At 59.8% G+C, this 22582-nt stretch overlaps 2 protein-coding genes across 2 annotated transcripts; both read right to left on the bottom strand.

Moving 5' to 3' along the window:
• Positions 1 to 1465: 1465 nt before the first annotated feature.
• LOC130037442 (histone H1.8) lies at positions 1466 to 7601 on the bottom strand. Its single transcript, XM_056129287.1, has 6 exons — positions 7505 to 7601; positions 3642 to 3892; positions 2344 to 2709; positions 2166 to 2274; positions 1684 to 1745; positions 1466 to 1546 (listed from the first exon to the last, which is right to left on the bottom strand). Exons 1-6 carry the CDS (start codon positions 7599 to 7601, stop codon positions 1466 to 1468), a joined length of 966 nt encoding a protein of 321 aa, XP_055985262.1.
• Positions 7602 to 14485: 6884 nt separating this feature from the next.
• Positions 14486 to 19219, bottom strand: RHO (rhodopsin). The gene is made up of 5 exons (XM_056129641.1): positions 18859 to 19219; positions 17559 to 17727; positions 16268 to 16433; positions 15857 to 16096; positions 14486 to 14596 (listed from the first exon to the last, which is right to left on the bottom strand). Exons 1-5 carry the CDS (start codon positions 19217 to 19219, stop codon positions 14486 to 14488), a joined length of 1047 nt encoding a protein of 348 aa, XP_055985616.1.
• Positions 19220 to 22582: the final 3363 nt, after the last annotated feature.

Below are 22582 nucleotides of genomic sequence, written 5' to 3'. Positions count from 1 at the left end.
TCAGTTTCCCTTTGATCCTGATCATCTCCCTGCCCTCAAGGTCCCACCTCCGCTCACACGGCATGACTGACCATCTCAGCAGCTCCTGCCCACAAATCCGGCACCAAGCACCAAACAGTCATATGCACCCTGAGTGGGGGCTCGTCACTGGTCCTGCCACGCGGTGGGGCCCCCTGAAGTCCCCGTGCTGCCAACTGACCTCCAGTGGCCCCTTAGCACGATGATGATGGACCCAAAGTCCTGCCTGGTGGTCACATGACCCACTGTCCCTTCACACCATTAACCTTGATCAGAAGCCTGCAGCCAGGGCAGGCTGGAGGGGGAAGGCCGGCCTCTTGTCCCTGTATGTCAACTGGGCAGCTCGACTGAGGACCCCAGGTGGTGACCCCTGGGCTGCTTATTGGAAGTGACCCCTGGGGGCCCCAGAGCGGGCAGCCGAGCTCTCAGAACATCACTAAACCACACAAGAAGCAGAAGGCCAGCCGAGGCCTGGCCCAGAGACTGGGGGTCACTGCCTGGTGGCGGGAGACAGACACCGTCAAGTCAGCCAGACCCCTCCGAGCATGCGGGTCTTTGGGCCGAGGCCTGGAAGGGCGTCCCTGTGGATCTGAGCAGGGCCAGGGGCTTCCCGAGGGGCTTCTGCCCCTCTGAGCCGCCAGTGCTTCCCAATGCCCCTCCCCGCCCCTGCAACCCCACCCTGATGCTACTGTGACATCTCTCCTGTCACCCTTTCAGACCAAAGGTCACTAGGCCGGGAGTGTACTCAAAGGACGGAAGAACATGCACAAGCCCTGGTGTGCTCCCTGGCACTGCATGGCCTGGGTATGGCCCCCAAGTACCATTGGGTGTGACCCCCACCCCTGCCAAAAAAAATAAAAATAAAAAAAACACCTCTTTCAAGAAGTCCTCGAAGACTTCAGGTTGCATGGAACCTTCTGGTACCCTCCCCTCAGGGCCCTGCACCAGCTCCCTTTAGGGCACAGTCTTCCCAACTATTTAAGCCCTGAGACCAATGGTTTTTTTTTTTTGCTTTTTGGGTCACACCCAGCGATGCTCAGGGGTTACTCCTGGCTCTGCACTCAGGAAATATTCCTGGCGGTGCTCAAGGGACCATATGGGATGCCGGGAATTGAACCTGGGTCGGCCGTGTGCAAGGCAAACGCCCTACCCACTGTGCTATCACTCCAGCCCCGAGACCAAATTCTTAAACCTCAGCCACACAATTTGTGTGAGAAGCAAAAGCACCTTTATTGATAAGCAGGTTATAACGAGCCAGTGATGGCATGTGGAAATAAAACTCCTTTGGAATCTCCGTCTCTCCCTCCCTGACCCCTAGTTCTTGGCCTCTGACACCGGTTGTCCGGCACGGCTGCTGAGGCCTTGGGGCTCAAGTCCATCTTCTTCCTGGCCAGAGGTGCAGGCTCCCACTGGGCCACACTACCCTTAGGAGGCCTCGGAGAGACCCTCAGGCCTTGGCTTTTGGCAGCTGCCCCGGCCCCTGCGACTTCACCTCCTTTCCCGAGGGGGACACAGCACCATTCTTGCTCTAGAAGAAAACAACCCCGGGCAGGCAGGGCTGGGGCCCGGCTGGGGCCGTCCCAGGGGGTGCGGAGGGGACATACGGGGGCAACGTATTCCCCGCACCCGCACCCGGCGCCGCCTTAGGAGGTGTGAGGCACCTACCTTGCTGCTGGTGGGCTTGGAGCTCCTGTTCTTCACTTTGGTTTTCCTGTGGACATCAGCACCTGTGGGGCGGCGGGTGCAGAGGGATGGACCCACATCAGGCAGAGCTGTGGGGGTGTGTGTGTGGGGGGGGTTCAGGGACCCGGTTCAGCCTCCCAGCAGCCCACAGACAGTACTGGCCGCAGTTGCTACACACGCCCCTTCCTTCTGCCTCAAGCCTCTGCACAGGCTGAGCTCCTGCCTGGGACACCTCCTCCAGGAAGCCGCCTCTGACACCTCCCAGGCTCCTCCATGGAGGCCCGCCCCGCTCGCGCCCAGCTACCCCCAGCCTTGGCAGGTCGTGTCAGATACTTTCACAGGAGCAAGAAACATCCTCCTCAGAGCAGGCATCTTATCCTGCCACACAGCCCAGAATTGCTGGCTCCCCCCGCCCTGACCCCTGACCCCTGACCCCCACCCCTGCACCCCCCGCAGACACCTACCTGGCTGGGTCCTCCCTCCTGCGGCCGTTGACTTCCCACTGGGAGGGGTCTTGCTGGCCTTGCCGGGGTGCTGGGGGGCCTTGCTGGCCTTGCCGGGGTGCTGGGGGGCCTTGCTGGCCTTGCCGGGGTGCTGGGGGGCCTTGCTGGCCTTGCCGGGGTATTGGGAGCCTGTCCCGGCCTTGGAGCCCTTCGTCTGGCTGCCGTTCTGGGGGGCCTTCTCAGCCGTGCTGGGTTTCACGTGAGCCCCCTTTCCCTCACTTGCCTTCTGGGGTCCCCTTTGCCCCTGGCCTGGCTTGGAAAGGCCCTTTTTGGTCTCGCTGGCCTTTCGGGGGGGCTTGTCCTTGGCTGCTCCGGGTTTGGGGAGAGAGGCCTTGTGCTCCCCCAGCTTCCTGGGGTCCTTCTTGGCCTGGCCTGGGCTGGGAAGATCCTTTTTGGCCTTGCCAGGTCTCTTGGGGTCCTGCTCCTTGGCCTCCCCAGGATTTTTAGGGACTGTTTTGGGGCACGTCTTCTTGGTCTGGATTTTCTTTGTGGGCTTGGGAACTAGCTGGAGAGGAAGAGAAGGGGGGGCCTTGCTGAGAATAGGGGACCGGACCTTCCCCCATCCCCGCTCTAGAGCCCACGGGAGACTCAGCAGAAGGCTGGAGCAGATGGAGGGGGCAGAGAAGGCACCCGAGAGACGAGGGGTCCTGGGGAGAAGGCGGGACCCCATGTGGGTGGGCACTGGCTTCTCCCTGCCTGCCTCTGCCTCCCTGGGTGGGTGCCGGCCCCCCTCACCCTCTCCCTGCATATTCCCAGCTGCTGGGGCCAGAGCCCCAAAGCCGGCCCAAGGAACAGACCACCCCCCCATTTCCTCACACATGGGGAACTCTGACTCTTCTGCCCTGTGACGCTCCAGAGTCGAGCCGCAGGAACCGGCCCTCTGCCCGCTGCCTCCCAACTGGAGACGCGTCCACCAGCCTCAGTCTTCCCGTCTGTGCAGTGGGGCCCTGGGTCACTGAGGCTTCACCTTTTACAGCCCTGCTCTGCTGACCTTGTCCCCCGACCCCAAGCTAGAAACAGCTCCACTGCGACACCCCTGGCCCTCGGGCTTTTTTTGACTGGGACCTGGGACCAGCCGGCCACCCTGTCCAGGATGGGACTCGTGCTCGGCCTCGTAAGGACCATAGGGCAGGGTATGGGACGGGGCCCGGAGCTCTCTCACGATTGTCGGGTGCCAGCCACAAGCGGCCTTAGAGCGACCACCACAGTATTTCCCTGGGGGCACTGGGAATTTTGTGCCAAGTCCATGCTCAGCTCTGGCTGGGCCTCCTTGGGCCCCGCATTTGGAACCAAGAACGCAGGGAACAGTCCCCAGAGCCCTGACAGACTGCACCCTAGCTAGGCTCTGCCCCGTCCTGGGGAGGGGCTATGAACCCCCAAACCCCCACGCCAGGGCCTACGGGAGGGGAGCAGGGAGTGGCCCTGAGCCGAACTCACTTTGAAGCTGCCAGTGGCGCCCCTGGCCTTGGAGTTGGCCGGCCGGGTGAGGAGGCCGCGGCTGATGCCCGTGGCCAGCGCCTGTCTAAGCAGGTACTTGAGCCGGAGAAAGTCCACTGTGGGGTACTTGTGCATGATGTAGACCTTGATGGCGGCCACTGAGGTGCCCCTGGGGTGCTGCGTAGCCCGAAGGGCCTCCAGGACCATGTGCAGCACCGGTGGGTGGCGGCGCAGCTTGTCCTGGCCCCAGTCTGCAGGGATGGACAGTAGACGTGTCACCTGGAACCTGCGTGGACCCCTCCGAGGCAGGAGGCCCAGTCCCGGGCCCTGGGATGTGGCATCCTTCCTCGTGCTTAACCGGGGCCACACCTGCAGGGCCCACATGGAGGGGTGGGGATTTAGGCTCTCAAAGCCCCCTAGCACGGGTCATTGTGGAATGGGGGGTGTTCTGGGGTCCAGGGCCCGGATTCTTTTATACAAGCCCACACCTGGCGGTGCTCAGGGCTTCCTCCTGGCTCTGCACTCAGAGATCACTCCTGGCAGGGCTCGGGGACCTTAGCGGTGCCTGAGTTTTGGGGATCTGGCCCGGGTTGGCCACGTGCAGGCAAACGCCCATCGCTCCAGCTGGCCTGGAATCTCTTAGGAACAAAGAGGAGGGAGAGGAGGTGCCAAATGGAGGCCTGTGCCCGGTGCCCTGCAGGGCCTTTGCTGAGAACGTCACATAGGGGGCTGCAGGTAAAGAGGCGGGTCTCTGGAGGCACCGTGTGGGTGGTGTGTGGTGAAGTGAAGATGCCAAGCAGCAGGGCAGCTGCAGATGAGAGAGGGGCCGCGCTGCCGGGCACCCGGAGCCTTGGGGACTGGGTCACGGGCCCAGGGGAGGGCTCCACGCCAGCTGCTGAAGCAGAAGAAAAACTGAGGCCAGAGCGATGGTACAATGGGAGGGGACCGTCCGCGGGGAGCGTGCCTTGCATGCAGCCGACCCGGGTTCAATCCCTAGCATCCCATATGGTTCCCTGAGCACCACCATGAGTGATTCCTGAATGCAGAGTCAGGAGTAACCTCTGAGCATCTCCGGATTGGCTCAAGAACACACAACACTCACGCACACACACACACACACACACACACACACACACACACACACACGCACACACACACACACTCTTTAGGAAAAGTACCCCAGGACTGGAGAGAGGGACCCAGGTGCCTGCCTTTCACCCAGCTGGCCCCACTCAATCTCTGCATCAGGCCGCCCCTGTCACTTGCCAGGGCAGGCTTGGAGCCCCCCAAGGCCGGCCTGCGGGAACCCCTGGCACTGCAGGGCCTAGGCACTCACATTGAGAGGGGCACCCAGTTCATCTGCCTGGAAGCCTCCCATAAGAAAGAAAGTGAGTTACTGGCGGCAGCGGAGTGCGTAAAGTAATCTGAGGGAGGAGGCCCAAGCCCAGATGAACTCAGATGAACTCACTGTATCGTGAAGTGAACAACACAACAGACGACATCAAACAGGGCAGGCCCTCGGCAGAGCAGAGGTTAAGGCGTGGGGCGGGGGCACAGAGGTGACACGGGACCTGGTGGAGGTGCAGAAACTTCCTATGTCAGATGCAGCTGGGGGGTCTCCGCACACATGGCATCAGGAGCGAGCCAACACCCGCAGCGCGCCTGGCCTTTCGCTTCCATGAAGGTCAAGAAATGACCCAAAAGGGGCAAAATGGTAGAGGCAAGGGGTTGCTCGGGGTGAGGGATGCCAGAGCAGGAGCGCTGGTTCTGGTTTTCCAGAATATTCTAAAAGCGATTGTGGGTCTGTGTACAGAGCCGGGAGTCTGAGGAAGCCATTGGCCACTTTAAATGGGTGAATCATAAGATATGTAAATTGTCTCTCAAAATAAGCTGCTCTAGAAAAATAAAAGTTGCAAAAGAGGATCAAGGACTGGGGGAGGGGAGCCCAGCCGCCTCCAGAAGGTGCGCAGACGCGTGTAAGTCAGATACCTGGTATGAATGTGGCGAGGAAACGGGATGGCGGATCAATTTGCCAAAATTAGAGGCAAAAAAAAAAAAAAAAGAACCTACTGGACTGAAATATATTTATAGAAAAACAAAAACTCCCTGCTCCCCGCCCCCCCCCCACCCCGTTCCCAAGCCAACCCAACAGACCCGGATCTGGTGCTCGAGCCCACTCCTTCCGGTATGGGAGGGCCTGGGCTCCGGGACTGCGACCAGGGGCTGAAGCCTGTGCACGGGGGTTCCCCCAGGTCAGCCAGTGTCCACTCTCCTCTCTGGGCCTCAGTCTTCCCGCCTGTGCCATGGACAGGATGTTTTAGAGAATCTACAGGGCAGTGGTGGGCACTGGGGCTGGAGCCATAAAACAGCCGGGAGGGTGTTTGCCTTGCAAGCAGCTGATCCAGGTGAATCCCAGCATCCCACAGGGTCCCTCAAGCCCACCAGGAGTCATCCCTGCGTGCAGAGCCAGGATGAAGCCCTGAGCACTGCCGGGTGTGGCTCCCCCCCCCCCAAGAAAAAAACAAGATAAAGTGTCTGATACTGCCCTGGGCGCTGGAATAATTGGGCTTGGGGTGGGTGTTTTCTCTAGGTTCATTAGAGCAGGCCAATTCCTTCGGGGGCACTGAGCAGAGCTGGGGGCTGCTCCCAGCCGCGCTTTGGGAAATTGTGTCCCAAAACCAGCAGCAGCGAGGCCGACGTCTTTATCCAGTGCTTGCTCTCTGGTGCTCTCTCTGGCCCAAAGAAGGCAGCTTCAAGGAAACACTGGGTCTCTGTTTTGTTGTTTTTCCAGGAAAGGGGGTATTCGGGATTAGCTCATCTCTAGAGGGGTCCTGGGGTCTGGGTGACTCCCAGACCTTTGCTCCTTCCCCACACCAAGCAGTCCAAGGAGCCACCCTCGAGTCTCCCCAAGGAGGTTCCCCGATGTCCTGAGGGTCTGGGCCCGGTCACACCCCAAGACCCCGAACCCCCAACCACCCTGCGCCTGCTCCCCCCGAAATGGTGTTCCAGCCCCCATTAGCCAGATACCCAGGCAGGAGCCTCCAGCCCCGACTCTGCCCCACCCCCTCCTGCTCCTTCCTGTTCCAGCCTCTTCTCCCCCTCATCCTCCAGAGGAGTGTCCCCCTTCTAGGGCCCCGCAGATACGCAGACACGCGCGCGAGCACGCGCACGCATGCACACACGCACGCACACCTGCAAACTCCCCAGGCCAGGATAAGTGTACCCGAGAGGCACCTGGAGCCCGAAGCCTTTCCTGCCCCACCTCTTTCTCTGGGAAGGCTTACTTAACTTACTTAGCTTCCAGTTACCTCTTCCAGGAAGCCTTCCCAGACCTCACAGAGGCAATTCTGGGTTTGACCGTGAAGACACAGGCCCCATGACGAAGCGGGTCTGCGAGCACGGCAGGCTTGCCCAATGCCCAGGGACTCCCCAAAGGAAAAACGGGAGAGGGCCTCCGCCTAACTGGAAGCCCACCCAGAGCCACGCTATTTGCCGACTGAAACTTGGCGTGTATTCCTAAACCATTCTGCCTCCAACACCCGTGCTCCGGGCCCACCGTCTAGCTGCCTTGCCACCTCCACCACCCACACAGTTAATGGGCCCCCACTGCCCTCGCCGCCCTGGGGCCCACATCTCAGCTGGTCCCAGTCACCCTGGGCACCCTCACCTCACCTCACCCTGCTCGTGGGCCTTCATTTTTTTGCCAAACATGCAGGTGAATTCAACCGCCTGGGGTGGGGGGCTGGGGGGTTCCGGGGGGAGCAGGAGGGGCAGGAAGTGGGGGAGATTCCCGGGAAAGGGAATCTTTCCACTGCAAATGGAACCGGCTGGGCAGGGTGCGTGGGGGCCGGTCTGGTGCTTACCCGGCTTCTCAGGCTCCACGGGAGAGTCCACGGAAGACGTGAAGGTGGTGGTGGAGGAAGAGGAGTAAAGAGTGAAGGTCCTTCTCTTCTGCGCCATCATGGCTTAGTGGAGAACAGGTGAGGGCAGTGTGAGGCTGGGCCCGTCCCCCACCACTTATATACCGGGCGCTGATGGGGCCGGCTGGGACTTGACCCCTGCAGCCCCTCCCTCCACGTGACCTTGGGTGAACTTGACCCTCCGGGCCTGGGGTCGCTGCTGGCAGAATTGGCCACACCTGGGCGGCAGAAGGGTCCACTCCCACCACCCCCGCTGAGGATGCCCATCCCTCTCCACCGGCCTTCCCGCCCCTGGCACTGGGGGGGTGTCTGCCGCAGACAGTGGCCCCTTCGGCGTTGGTTGGTTTTGTTTTTGAAGAAGGAAATCTTTAAGGAACGGGGGAACGATTTTTAAATATAATTGCTTAGCGAAAGCTTCATAAATAAGAGCCCTGTCCATTGGGAAAAGTGGACAAAGACTCTGAACAGGCAATTCTCCAAAAAGACTGATAAACACAGGCAAATATCCTCAACCTCCTTGGCACTCAGGGAAATTAAAATTAAAACAATGATAAGAGACTCCTTTGCCGCCAAGTGATGAATAGTGGCGGCGCTGGCAAGAGCGCAGGGGTGCACCCTGGGGCGCAGCCCGCCTTGGAAAGGTTCTCCCCTGGGTCCAGCCTCTCGGCTCCAGCCCCAAAGTGCGTTCGACGGAAAAGAAATAATTAGCGCATTGTTTGCGAAAGCAAAAAATAGAACTGATGGAGTGACTCACTCGGCTGAAGGGCTCTGTCTCTGCAGCCATCTAAGAGGCGAGCGGGGAGGCAGCCCGTGGGCACTCCCAGGCCTAATGCGCGTGCTCGCATGTGGGTGCCCCAAGTTCCGCTGCACGGTCCCCCCAGCACAGGTAATGGCCCAAGCACCCAACGGTCAGGTCACAGCTGGGCCAAGGATTGCCGTCCCACCCTCAGGGGCCCTGAGCACTGCTAGGGAGTCCCCCAGAGAAATAAAATGATGAGACGCTTCAAAGGAGGATGAGGTGGGCTTCATACCCAGCAGAGGGCCCCGCACTGTGCACGTTGGGGGGGGGGGTGAAGGAGTACACGGCCTTGGGGAGCAGGATGGATCACTTCAGCAGAAAGAAAGCGGTTGAGCAACATCTGCTCCAACTCCAGCCCAGCTCTTCGCAGTCGGCGCCATGCCAGGGAAATGTTCTTACCCACACGCCCGGATGTTCCTCGAGGTGTAAGCAAACAGTTGAAAACAGCCTGAGAGGAGAGTGGTTTGGATACACGGCAGAATAGTATACAGCTGTGAAAATGAACGAGCCAGAATGTAACTGCTCCTCATTCGTGAGAAAGACAGGGTCAGGTGTGTGTGCGTGTTTGTGCGTGTGTTTGTGTGTGTGTGTGTGTGTGCGCGTGCGTGTGTATGTGTGCATGAGTGCAGAAGGTCAGAAGGAGCCCTCCCGGAGTATGGGAGGCTGGCCAATTGGGTAGGGACAGTCCCTCTGTTGTCTCAGCCCTTCCCTCCACTGTGGAGGAGGCTGTGGTCAGCCACGTGTCCTCGAGGGGAATTTGTTCCCACGTCCTGCCTGACCAAAACCCTTTGTGGCTCCCCACTTCCCTGGGGTGAAGGTCTGGTCAAATCAGCCTCTCTGAAGGAGGTGCTGGGCCGGGCGCCCCACAGCTCAGCTACACGTTAACCCTTGAGACGGGCTGGGGGTGGGGCTGGGGCTTCGGCTGGCTAGTGACTTGGTATGACCGGGATGATGGTGAGGGAGATGCAAACTCCAGGAGAAGGAGACCAGCTGCTTGGTCCCCGCAGACACCCAGTCACCTGCTGGCCACCAGCCGCCCATCTAGATCACCGCAGGGCTGGAACCACCAGCAGAGCTGCCCCCAGGCCGGGCCCGCGCCAAGGCACACAGACAGAGTCTATACGAGTGCGGTGACCCCGCCTCCCTCCTCAGAATCTTCTCTGCTGTCCTGCCTTGGTGTAGATGCCGTCACTGTGGAAAAGCATTTCCAGAGCCCCCAAAGGAGAAGGCTCCACTCTGTGGCTGCGAGAAACTCCGGCTTGCTCTCCGGGAACCTCCAGGACCCTGAGTTACAGCTCCTTCTCCTCTGACTTTCTTATGGGCCCCTGTGCTCAGGAGGGTGAAGGCGGGCCAGGACGTGTCTGTCCCGTTCCTGGCAGGGTCCCTGGTACCCAGCGCAGCGCCCGCACACAGCTGCCACTCGAACGTGGCTTGGTGGAGAGGGAGCCCTTTGCGCCTGCTCGGACCGGAGGGGAAAAAGTTCCGAGACAGTGGAGCTGGCACGAGGCGGGCTGCAATTTGCTCCCAAGTGGAGGGTATCGCCAAGAATTGAGAAATAGAGACTCAGTGATACAAACATTCCCACGAGCTTCCTCCGAGAGGGCTTGGGCGGTGCCAGCAGAGCTGCGCGCCCGGGGAAGCCCTTCCCAAACACACTGTGAGATCTAAAAATTCCTCTCGAGGGTTGCCGTCTTCCAGGGAAGATCTCAGGGGCTGACTGATGGCTGGGACAGGACAGGCTTTTGGGGGGCTTGGAGGCCTCACCCAGCAGTTCTCAGGAGCTACTCCTAACTAACTCTGAGCTCAGGGTCACTCTCAATGGCTCTAGGGGCAGAATAGGGACTTCCCCCCCCCCTTTTTTCCTGAGCTGAATTTTCAAGTTCTACCAAGATCAGCCTGTTCCCCACCCCTCCCCTCCCACAGCTTGGAAATCTGAGTGGAATCTTCCTACTCGGGACTTTTCTATCAGTTCTGAAGATGAAGACGGAATGTTTTGGAGTTTGTTTTGGGAGATTCTGACCCCAGAGGGCATGGCAGGACATCAGGCGAGCTGTCAGGCAGTGCATCATAGCCGCATCGGCTCCGTGGAAGTAATTTATAGCCACTACTTTATTCACATGCAAAGAAGCAGGCATTTGGGGTTCCCCTAGATCTTCCCAAGGCCCCCTATAAGCCGTGGGACTGTGGAGAAATGAGCCTTTATCTCCAAACTCATGGTGACTTAAACAATGGTTGGGAAACTTTCTCTCATGAAATTCTTCAAGCAGAAATTGTGCATTGCTGAGAAAGCAGCTCGGAGACCCAGGCTCCTTCTCTCCTGGGTTCACAGATTCGACCTCATGATCTGAGATGGCTGCTGCAGCTCTGATCATCATGACTGTATTCCTGTCCACAGATGGAACGAAGAATGGAAGTGGAGGACACCTCCATTGTCTGGAATGCAGCTCCCAGAGCACACGTGTCACTTCCGATCACACTCCCTTGGCTAGACCTTAGTATTGTTATCCTGCAGGTACAAGGGAAGCCAGCAGAGCCAGTCGTGTGCTGGAACTTGGGGTGATATTATTAAAAGACAGCGAATATTTGGACCACGTCACATTTTCTTCTACTCTCTTGAGTGCTCTCCATCATACCCTTTTTGTTCTCCATACACCTTCCAGCAGACCAAATGGGGGTGTCCACAGTACTTGGCTCACAGTCCCGGGAAGGGCACACACGTTGGCTGAGCGCCCCCTGTGCTCTGCCCAGTCTCACTATGCTTTGCCACATGAGACAATTCTCCCTTTTGAATCCGAGGGGACAGCGTCCCAGTGAGATTCAGGGACTTGGCCTGAGTCACGCAGCTGGGATGGGCACCCAGCGTCTCTCTGGAGCCTGGGGCTCGGGCAGGGCTTGTGTCCTGCGTGACTCGGTAAAGGAAGGCGTTGTGGGCCAGGGAGGAGCAGTGAGCTGGCTGCTCCAGAAGCCCACTTCCCTCATGGTCCCAGGGGCAAGATCAGAGAGGACCACTCACCCCGACAAGGATTGCCCCCTTCAGTCCGTCTCTGCTTCCAAGCTCACATGGGCATCCTTAGACTAAGTGGAGAAATTCTGGCATACAACAGGTATTCAGGTGTCTGCGCTGCCTGCAGAGGAGCGGGTGACAGACAGTGCCTGTCTTTTCACCTGCACCCCGGAAATGGTTTCAAACCAACCGGAAATCAAGGCCGTGAAGAGACTTTCTCTCTCCCGGGAAAATCCAGAGACGGAATGGAAGAGCAGAAAAAACCCACTTCCTTGGAGTAAGTGGGCTGGGCAGGGGGCGCAGGGCCGGGCCCCTGAGTCGCCCCAGTTCCTCCCTAGGCACCCCCTGAAACCACAGGCTGAGCCCTGGGGTCCCTGGAGTGTGGAGTGGGTCTAGCTGGACACCAGCGGCTTAGAACCCACTCCCTTCAGGCTGTGGGTGGTTCTGTCCACCCTGTTCTGTCCACGGGGTGTGGTCACTTTCACACCATGAGCAGTGCTAGAGGAGAGCATGTGACCCGAGTTTAACCAATCCAAGGTGGAGTCCCCATCCTAGCTTGTGATAGGTTTAGGGGCCATCAGGTGACGCAGGGCTAGCCAATGAGAGTCCTACCTGGGACCTTGGCCGGAACTGCTGGGAAAGCGGAAGCTGCTCTCGACAGAGTTTGTGCGTCACGTGGGCACAGAGCATTGGGAAGCAGGTGGAGATGCAGAATCCTGGCAGTGTCGTCCCAGCACCCACAGCTCGCAACCCCCCCCCCCCCCAAAGCCCTGGGCTTTTCGTTTAGGGGAACCAATAATTTCTCCCCAATGCTTTACCCCAATTGAGTCGAATCAATTGTAGCTCAAGGAATCCTGATTGGCACCAGCTGGGGAGACAGCAGAGGTGCTACACCAATGAGCGCAACTGCTACCTGTGCCAGCCCCAGGACGGCACCCGGGAGCTCCCAGCTAGGCTACAGCTACCGTTTCCCACCCTGGATGCTAGGGGCCATGGCTAGGAATGAAATCTCTGTTCTGTTTGTCTCGCACAGGGGTTGTGCTGAGACCCCGGTGATCCTAGGTTCTTTCTCCCTGTCTGCTTGCCAGGATGTCAACTGCTGTGTGAGCCTGTAATGCACGTCAAGGAGAGCTTTTCCTCCCCTGCTTCTGGGGGTTCCACACCCGTGACCACACACCGGACTTATTCCTGGCTCTGTGCTCATGGATCACTCCTGGCAGACTCAGGGCCCATCTGGGGTGTCAGGGATCAAACCTCAGGCAGCTGCATACAAGGCAAGAGCCCATACATTACTGCTCAAGCCCTGGGTTCCTTTTGCAGGTAAGGAGTCTCAGAGAGGTGAGAGATCTCATAGGCTTGCCTTGCTCCTTCCACCCCAGAGCCACGGGGAGTTCCAGTGGCCACTGAAACCAGGCATGAGGGGAACAATCCATGCTGCGACGAAAGAGCTTGAGAATGAATACACATGCCACATTAACACCAGGTAGAGAAGCTGAGCTTTTAATGCCCCGATTTTCCTTGGTCTCCAGGCAAAGTGGGCAAAGCTGGAGCTTCTGGCTTTGGTTATGTGGAGAAGAAGGGGCCGGCTGCTGAGGTGATTCGGTTCCCATGCCCCCAGTCCAGCCAGCTTCCCAGCGAGGACTCTTGGGAATGTCCTTGTGGCCTTGAAGACAGGCTCATCCACACAAGAGAGCTGAGCCTGGACTTGGGAGCTGGGCTCTGGGAGCTGTGAACATCCCCAGGCAGGCCAGAGGGATTCTCCGCTCTTTGTCTCTAAGCAATTCTGGACCAGGGTGATGTCTGGAACTTGGTGCTCCCTTAAAGATGAGTAGGAAGCAGGCGGTTTCCAAAGGCTGAGAGAAGGCCCATGTCTTGATAGGTCGCCTTGGACGGGTGGCACTGGCCTGGGCTCCCATCCGAGGTGAGACCTGGAGCCTTGACCCCCATCTCCAGTGCCTGCTGTTGTTTCTCCAGCCCTGTTGGTTGAATTCCCTGACTCACCATCCCTGCACCTGGCCTGATGCCCATGTCTCAATTTGACCCCTGGTTAACATGAAAAACAGCTGAGGATTCTTCCTTGGGGCCTTGTCCAATTGCAAATGAATTATTTGAGGAGGTGATGAAGAAAACAGAGTAGACAGATCATGGTGATTATTTCTCAATATATACAAATGTCCAATCCTACATCGTACACCTATAGTCAAATAATATTGTCTGTCAATATACCTCAGAAAACAAAAAACTGGAGGCCAGAGTGATAGTACAGTGGGGAGGGCTCTTGCCTTGCATGTAGCTGGCCTGGGTTCAATCCCTGGCACCTCATCTGGTCCTCCAAGCTCGCCAGGGGTGATTCCTGAACTCCTGAATGTAAGCTCTGAGTGCTTCCACGTGTGGCCCCCAGACCAAAAATAAAAATATTTTAAAAGTCATTCAGATGATCAGTGATGAATTATATTGATACTATTTGTAATGTTAACTGAAACCTGTACAACTCTTTACCATTTACAGTGTGCTTAACCAAACATGCACATACACACAGACACACACATACACATACACAGACACAGACACAGACACACACACTTATTCTCTCTCACTTGAACATCACAGCAGCTGGTGGCAGCGGCGGTGGGCTTTGGGGTTCCTGTTATACAGGGGAAGAAGTGGGGGTCTGGCTCACGATTATAGTCCGAGGGTGCATTGCTGCTGGAACTGTGGTCTGTAGAGATGGGACATGCTCTCCCGTCCCACTCGCCCTGTCATCTGCTCCTCCACTCACCCTTCTTTCACCCGGCTAGCAGTTATTAAGCACCTACTGTGTGCCCCACTCTGGGCTAGACATTTATCCCTCAGCTCTTAGGGATGCTTTTCCAGAGAGTTGTGCTCCTGAGAGGGGAGTTGGTGGGGGGTGGGGCATAGACCCCACCAGCCCCGGGAACTCAGCGCACAGGATCAGACCAGCCCCAACAGGTGTGGAACCTCACTTTTTCTCTCCCTTGTTTCCAAACTTGGGGAGCCTGTGCCACCTGTGTTGACAGGTATGGCTGCCAGGGGATGGCTGGGGCTGGGGTGGGGAGCGGGGCTGGGAGTCTTCTACAGCCGGGCAGAGTCCTGGCGGGGCTCAGGCAGGTGCCACCTGGCTGGTCTCTGTCTTGGAGACGGTGGTGGAGGTGTCCTCTTCGCCGAATGGGCTCTTGCCACAGCAGAGGGTGGTGAGCATGCAGTTCCGGAACTGGAATGAAGAACAGAGTCAGGGGCCGGAATGACATTGCAGCAGGGGGGAGGGCATTTGCCTCATATGCATCCGACCGGTGTTCGATTCCTGGTGTCCCATAACAGTCCCCTGGGCACCGCCAGGAGTAATCCCTGAATGCAGAGCCAGGATTAATCTCAGAACTGCAGGGTCGGACCCCAAAAGCCAAAAACAAGGGGTGGGCAGAGTCAGGGTGCCCGGCAGAGCCAAGGGTGAGGCTCACCTTTCACACCCCTCCCATCCATCTCCCAGGAGGGAACCTTAAGCCAGTGATCCCCGCCCCCATGCAGAGACTGTCAGAGGAGACGGTCCATGATGCCATGTGTGGACCAGGGGCTCTTGGCCATTGCTCTCATTGACTGTGAGGGCTGGGGGGTTCCTTTCCCCAGGAGAAGACAGCTGCTCAGAGAGCAGGGATTGCCTAAGGTCCCACCGCAAGGGGCGGAGCAAGGATTTAAAGTCTGTAATGCAAACTCAGAGGCCAGTTCCCCACCCAAGCACTGATTCTGCAGAGAAGGAGCTGCCGAGGGAAAGGAAGGTTCTAGGTCTTTGTCCCTCAGACCAGACTCTCACTCTCTGTTCAGCTTTGCAGAAACTTGGGGTGTTGACTCTCTACTTTCAAATTTAGGGGTGGCAGTTTGAGCCACACCTGGTGGTGCTCAGTGCCTGGGGGCCTCTTCTACTGGTGCTTCGGGGACTGTGCAGTGTCAGGAATCGAACCCTGGCCTTCTGGGGCTGGAGACAGAGTACAGCGGGGGAGGCACTTGCCTTAGAAGTGGCCGACCCGGGTTCAATCCCCAACACCGTATCTGGTCGCCTGAGCCCTGCCAGCAGTGATCTCTGAGCACAGAGCCGGGAGAAAACCCTGAGCACTGCCCAGGCCTCCTGCAGGCAAGCACGCCCTCAGCCCGTGGAATTCTCTCTCACCCCCAACCTCTGACTCCAGAGTCCCAGGAACCAATGCTTGGCACACTGCTCACCCACGCACAATTTCCTGGAGCCCCTCCAGGTGTGCTCCCTGAGCACAGAGTCAGGAGCAATCCCTGAGCACCGCTGGGGGTGGCCCCCAAGAAAAAAAAAACAACAAAGACGAAATACACATGCCCAGCCTTCGCGCTTCTGATCCCCAGTGGGGCAGGAGGAGCTGCTTTTCCCTGATGCCTCGGAGATCCTGGGGGTCCCTAAGCCCCCCGGCCTCCCTGACAGGTGGGCAGACTGAGGCTGGTCCCCGGCAGGCACCTGCTTGTTCATCATGATGTAGATGACGGGGTTGTAGATGGAGGAGGACTTGGCGAAGAACGCCGGCAGTGTCATGAACGTGGGCCCGAAGTCGGAGCCCTGGTGAGTGAAGATGTAGAAGGCCACGCTGGCATAGGGCAGCCAGCAGATGAGGAAGGCGACAACCATGAGGATGACCATGCGCGTCACCTCCTTCTCGGCCTTCTGGGTGGTGGCCGACTCCTGCTGCTGGGCCGCCGCCTGTGGGGACACGGAGCTGCTGTGCTGACCAGGGGCACGGGGCCGCCGCGCTGACCAGGACACAGGGCTGCTGCACTAACCAGGCACTCCAAACCCCCAGGTACGAGGCTGCTGTGCTGACCAGGCACACCCCACCCAGTACGGGGCCCCAGCACCCAGCGCAATTGGTACCTCCTTGACGGTGAAGACCAGCTGCCCGTAGCAGAAGAAGATGATGAACATGGGGATGGAGAAGTGGACCACGAACATGTAGATGACGAAGGACTCGTTGTTGACCTCGGGCTTCAGCGTGTAGTAGTCGATCCCGCACGAGCACTGCAGGCCCTCAGGGATGTATCTGCGGCACCACCCGGAGGACAGGAGGAGACCTAAGTCTGCGTGCGAGGCCCCTGGGGACAGGCCCGGGTCCTGCCCGCCTCGGGAAATGGGGACACAAGGCAGGCCCGTGGCTCTGTAACACGGCAGGTTCTCTCGGGATGCCTGCGTCCCGCCTCCGTCTCACCCCTGCCCAGTCCTCGCTGCACCCCGCCCCTGCGCCCCATCTCCCACTGCTGTGGAGAGGGACATACCTTCAAGCACCCAGCGGCCAAAGGGCAAAGGTCTTAACCCGGGACGGGAGGGAGTTCAAAGCTGGCACGCGCTGAGTTTGACCCCCAGGACCACATGCGCCACCCCCCCTCGCCCCAACACCACTGGGCCCCGGCAGCACCGCACAGGGCCCAGCAGGAAGCGTCAGGCCTGCACCTCTGGGCCCACCACCGTCAGGGGAGCTCCTGGGCCCCAAGCTGGGGAGCCTTGGCGGAAAAAGGAAAAAAACAAGAATTTCCCAGACCTAAGAGGAGCAGCGGGATTCTCTAGCAGTTTCTAGAACCAAGAGGTCCCTGAGGCGTGTGGTTAGGTTTTCCCGTGACTAAGGGGACTGTGATGTGGGGCCTGGAAGACCAGGGAAGGGATGGGGTGGGGGGGAGTGATGAATTAGGGAGCAGTGGGGCCAGAGCAGAGGAAAGTGGAGACGGAGTGGGTGCCCGGCTGGAGAGTGGAGCGCCAGGCCAGGTCCAGAGCCGCTTCCAAGCCTGGGTCCCCTCATGTCCCTCCCAGATCCTGGCCTGGGTGTTGCTGGGGACTCAGCCTCCCAAGGTCACGGGAGCCGCCGTGACCCTGAACCAAAGCGGATTGTGGCCTGGTGCTGGCTTAGGTGGGATTAGGGCCACTGCCAAGGCGAGAGGTTTGGGGGCAAGGTGAGGGGTGTGGGGTCAAGGCAAGGGGTGCAGGGGAATCCTGGACTCTCCTCGACTGGGGTTCCGCAGGGACTACCACAGCGACACTCCTCCCCTCCCCCTCTGCCGGGTCCTGCAGAAGGATGGGAGCTGGGCCCCTAGAGCCAGATGGTACTGGGTGGAGTCTTAGCTGAGAGGCCCCCCAAGTCCCCCCAAGACCCTTCCCTTCTGCTGGGCGCCGTTACCTGGACCAGCCAGCGAGGGGGGGCGCGGCGCAGGCCAGGGCCATGACCCAGGTGAAGGCGACGCCCATGATGGCATGGTTCTCCCCGAAGCGGAAGTTGCTCATGGGCTTACACACCACCACGTAGCGCTCGATGGCCAGCACCACCAGTGACCACAGGGCAATTTCTCCTGCAAGGCAGGAGCAGCCGGTCACTCGGGCCCCAGGACCGCACTGCGGGGTGGGGACAGCCAGGACAGGCTCAGTCTTGGTGGGGGCAGGGTGAACGCAGAGCCCTGGCTCCTGGGGGGCAGGAGGGTGTGATGCGGGGAGCCCAGTGGGCAGGGAGGTTGTGTCCTCCCAGAGGCAGGAGATGGGCGCTAGGCAGAGGCTTTGCACACGGCACTCCCGGGCTCCATGGGGCACCTCCAGAAACAAGCGCCCCCACAAGCACAGAGTCAGGAGTAGCCCCTGCAGGGGGTGGCTTGAAACCAAACAAACAAAGGTGCAAAGTGGCCACGGGTGGCGGCCAGCGCTTGGGGCAGCGCTTCTCCTCCCTGGGGCCACCGCACAGGGTCCCCTCATGGCAGGAGCAGGCATCCTCAGGGCACTCAGGGTCATGACGTGCCGTGTGACCGGCTTCTCCCTGCACTGACCCTGGAGCAGTGAAACTCGGGGATGGCCGGGGTTCCTGAGAATGAGGCTCTGGTGGGGGAGGAGGTGGGTCCCTGGGCCCCCAGTCAGCCCCCCTCACCCCTGCCGCTGCCCATGGTGGGGAGGTCATGTGCCCCCAGACCTAGGTGGCAGCTCTGTCACCGCCTCTGTGGCTGCACCCCTGCTTTGTGGCCCTTGTCCTCGCCAGGCCCACCCGGGTGGAACCTGTTACCCACCGCATGTGAAGGAGCTTTGCGAGCTCTGCGCTCACCGGGCCTGGGACACGGCCAGCTGCGGCCATCCCAGGCTGCGGGCCCCAACCCCAGGGGCCTATGTTGTCACTTCTGTCCCTGGGCCCGGTGCTGGTCTAGTCCGGCTCAGCTGCCCCACTGGATGTGAGCTCGAGGCTCTCTCTGCCCCCGTATCACTGTAGCCCCCACAAGGCCTGCCGTGACCCCCCGCTTCACGGCAGAGCAGGGCCTCGGCAGCCCTTGGGGCTCAGACCACATCCAGGGCCGCCCCTCCCCCCACCCCATTCCCTCCCACCGCTGCCCAGCTCGGCGTCGCCAAAGATGGCACCAATGAGGCCTTTGGACCGTGCCCGTGACCACCACCCCGGGCCTGGGGCTCTGTCCTTCCCGGGGGCCCTAGGGCGGGCCGGCTCCTACCCCCCAGCGTGGCGAAGAAGCCCTCCATGTTGCAGCCCGTGGGCCCGAAGACGAAGTAGCCGTGCAGGGAGGTGTAGAGGGTGGTGGTGAAGCCGCCGAAGACCATGAAGAGGTCGGCCAGTGCCAGGTTGAGCAGGATGTAGTTGAGCGGCGTGCGCAGCTTCTTGTGCTGCACCGTGACGTAGAGCGTGAGGAAGTTGATGGGGAAGCCCAGCACGATGAGCAGGAACATGTAGGCGGCCAGCATGGAGAACTGCCAGGGCTCGGCCAGGTAGTACTGCGGGTACTCGAAGGGGCTGCGCACCACGCCCGTGCGGTTGGAGAAGGGCACGTAGAAGTTCTCGCCCTCCGTCCCGTTCATGGCTGCGGCCCGGTGCTGGCCTCGCCGGCTGCGCCCTCCCCAGCTCGGTCTTGAGGGCTCTGACTGTCGCCCCCCGCCCCCCACCCGGCCCTTATGAAGGGCCCGGCCCGCCCCAGCACCCCGCTGAGTCAGCAGGCCGGAGATTGGGGTTATTGATCATACTAAGCCCCGCCACGGCCACCGGGGCTAATTGGCTTCTGAGGGGGGCCAAGGTGACTCCTGCTGGAAATAGGGCCGGGGACCCCGGGAAAGGGAGGAGGGAGGTGCTCAGGGCTTCTCTCCCCCAGAAACCTGCCCGTCTCAGCCCGGGCCCCTCTCCCGCTGGGGCCCTGACTTCTGGAGGGGCTGGCTCTCTCTTGCCCTCTCTCCCAGAAACTTTCCTCACAGACGCCCCTGCGGGCCTTCCCGTCTCCACAAACTGAGCTTGGGCAGGCAGGGACGGTTCTGCGAGTCTCAGACGCCCCAACCCACCACGGAGCCCCCGCAACCACCCCACAGTCACTCATTGCTTCAGTCAACTCTGCGAGGGCCTTGGGGGACACACAGCCTGGAGGAAGCCCAGGTAGGGCAGCCGTGAGACTGAAGGTGGGGCTTGGGGATGGGCAGTGGACCAGGACAAGCCCCACCTGTAGGAAGTGTCTGGAGAGGAAGAGAGGACCCCGGCCAACAATGAAACAAAGAGGAAGGGCTCGGAGCTGGCCCTTGAGTGGACGGAGGCCCCTGAACCCAATGATGGAAAGAGCTGGTCGTGTCACTGTCTGATGGGCCATGTCCAGGCAGCCACCTCAGCATGTGCCAAAGCCCTGGGGCAGACGCCGTGGCTGAGACTGCCTATCTGAATTTCTCCAGCTGTCTGCTCAGGGAGGGGTCTCCTTCCTCCGCCCACCTGCCTCCTGACCGCTGTGTCTGCAGGTAAAACGCATGAGCACAAGGGCTGGTAGGGGCCAGCAAGCGAAGGCTATCAACACGGTCAAGGTGCTGGGCTCAGCGATCAGGCCCAACTGGTGTTAAAAATGTCCAGTGGAGCGTTGGTTCCACATAGATCCTGGCCACCAGGAGAGAAGATTGGATCCCCCCAGATCTGGTGCCCAGCTTCTTAAACGAGGAGTTGTGGGTTGCAAAAAGAAGTGTGCGTGTGTGTGTGTGTATGTGTGTGTGTGTGTGTGGGGGGGCAATGGTAAAATGGTTCCAAAAGCACAATGACCAAAAATGAATTCAAATTTTTGAATTTGAATTCATCCTGAATTCTAGATGTTTCTGGAAGCTAGGGCCCACCCGGCGTTGCTAGTAAAAGGGGGTTATGAGCAGATGTTTAAGCAAGCACTGATCCAAGCCCTTGACCCCTGACCTCAACACCCTGCCTGTCACTTCCCCGTGCTGACGGGGGCTGGAATGTTCTTCGTCCCCGCTGCGTCCCTGCATCCTGTCCTTCTCCCAGGTTGCAGTGTGAGAGAGAATTCTGTCTGTCCTGTCCCTGGTGCTGTTCCTGCTTGTCCCCGAGAGGGTGGGTCGTGGTCCCACTTCTGCCAGACTGGGGTCATCCCGGCCTTCTGGGTCATGAGGTTGGGGTGCCTGAACTCTACTCCCAGAGGTAGGACCAAGAATTTTTTTTGGGGGGGGGTAAAGTGATAGTGTAGGAGGAAAGGCACTTGCCTTGCTCATGGCTGACTCGGTTCAATCCCTGGCATCCATATGGCCCCCTGAGCACTGACAGGAGTGATCCCTGTGCACAGGGCCGGGAGTCATCCCTGAGCACTTCCAGGTACAGTTCAAGTACAAAACACCAAAAAAAGAAAAATAATGTGTGGTGATGGGGGAGGACATGCCCAGTGACACTCATGGATCACCCCTGGCTCTGTACTCAGGGGTCACTCCTGGGTCGGTACTTAGGGGCCACTCCTGGCTCGCTCGTACTTAGGGGTCACTCCTGACTCTTGGCTCAGGGCTCACTCCTGGCACTGTGCTCAGGAATCACTTCTGGCTCTGTGCTCAAGGATCACTCCTGACTCAGTGCTCGGGGGCCACTCCTGACAGTGCTGGGGGACCATATGTGGAGTTGTGGACCCTATGGGACCAGAGTAACCCAGCCTAGGACTCTTTAGGCTCATGGCGGCAACCGTGAGGAGACCCAGCAGACACACAGCCAGGCAGCCCGGGGAGGGCTCGGGAGTGTGGGGTGGCTTCCTGAGCTTTGCCCCTCGGTCAGGCTGGGGCTGGCTGTGAGGAGCGGTGGGGAGCGGGGCTCTGTCGCTATGCTCACGGGGTCTGGGTAGCGCAGGGCTCCAACTCTGCTGGCCGAGGGAGATTAGGGTTTAGCGGGGCCGCACACGGCTCGCTGCAGCTAAGCCCGGATGCCGTGCTGCTGGGTCAGCACTCTCCCCCACCCGCCTGGCTGGTCAGGTCAAGGGGGACGGAGACAAGGAGGTGGCCACCTCCCCTCCCCTTTCTTCTCCTGCCCTCCGGCCCCTCCATGGCCTCCCACAAGCCCCCAATCCCTCAAGTCCAGAGAGACGCAGAGGACAAAGCTGGAGTGAGGGGCCCGTGCCCCCGTCCACTGCGGGGGCTCCTGGGGTGAGGGCTCATGTCCCCCCTTGTTATGGGGGCTCCTGAGGTGAGGACCCATGTCCCCGCCTGCTGTGGGCACTCTTGGAAGTCTCTGGGAGAGGGATCACGGTGGGTGGGGGTCAGAGGTGCTACAAGGCAGACCAAGGAGTCAGTGACGGCTGTGGGGGGCTGACAGCGGTGTGGAGGTGTGCTGGGCCCCCCATCCCCAAGGATGTCCTGGAGTGGAGGGGACGGAGGACCCGCCAAGGCTTGGCCGGGTTTCCACCCCCACCCAGAGGCGCCTCCCAGAGGCCTTTAAGGAAGGTCCCCCGCCACCGGGGGAGGGGAGAGCAAGCCTGCTGGGAGAGGTGTGAGGTGCAGATGGGACATTCAGTGGCCGAGACTGGGCTGGAGCCAGGGGCACAGATCCTCTGGCCAGGGGCTCTCTTGGGCCACCTTGGTCCCCTCTTCCTTCCTTCCTCCTCTCGAGAACTGGGGAAAAGCATGGAGGCCTGGAGGGTCAGAGGTCAGCATCTGGCACAGCCTGAGGTCTCCTGGCTAGCCCTGGGAGGGGGTCAACCTCTAAACCTCGGGGTTGGGGAGGGGCGTGCCCGGCTAGGGATGTCCCTGGTGACGCAAGCAGGACCTGGAGCCTCAGTGCAAAAGCCGCACCTGAGCCTGCGGCCTGTCTTGGCTCCTGATACCTGTCGGGAGAAAGAGGAGACTCTGACACCGGCAGGCTGAGCGCATCGAGCTGAATGTGAAGCTGCTCCCGGCCTCGTCCTGGCACCTGCACCCACTTCACGCTGGATCTCAGGC

Source organism: Sorex fumeus, unplaced genomic scaffold (genome assembly GCF_029834395.1).
Source record: "Sorex fumeus unplaced genomic scaffold, SorFum_2.1 ptg000072l, whole genome shotgun sequence".
Classification (NCBI taxonomy): Eukaryota; Metazoa; Chordata; class Mammalia; order Eulipotyphla; family Soricidae; genus Sorex; species Sorex fumeus.
Note: the sequence above shows the minus strand (reverse complement) of the source record. Positions and strands in the feature narration are given on the sequence as shown.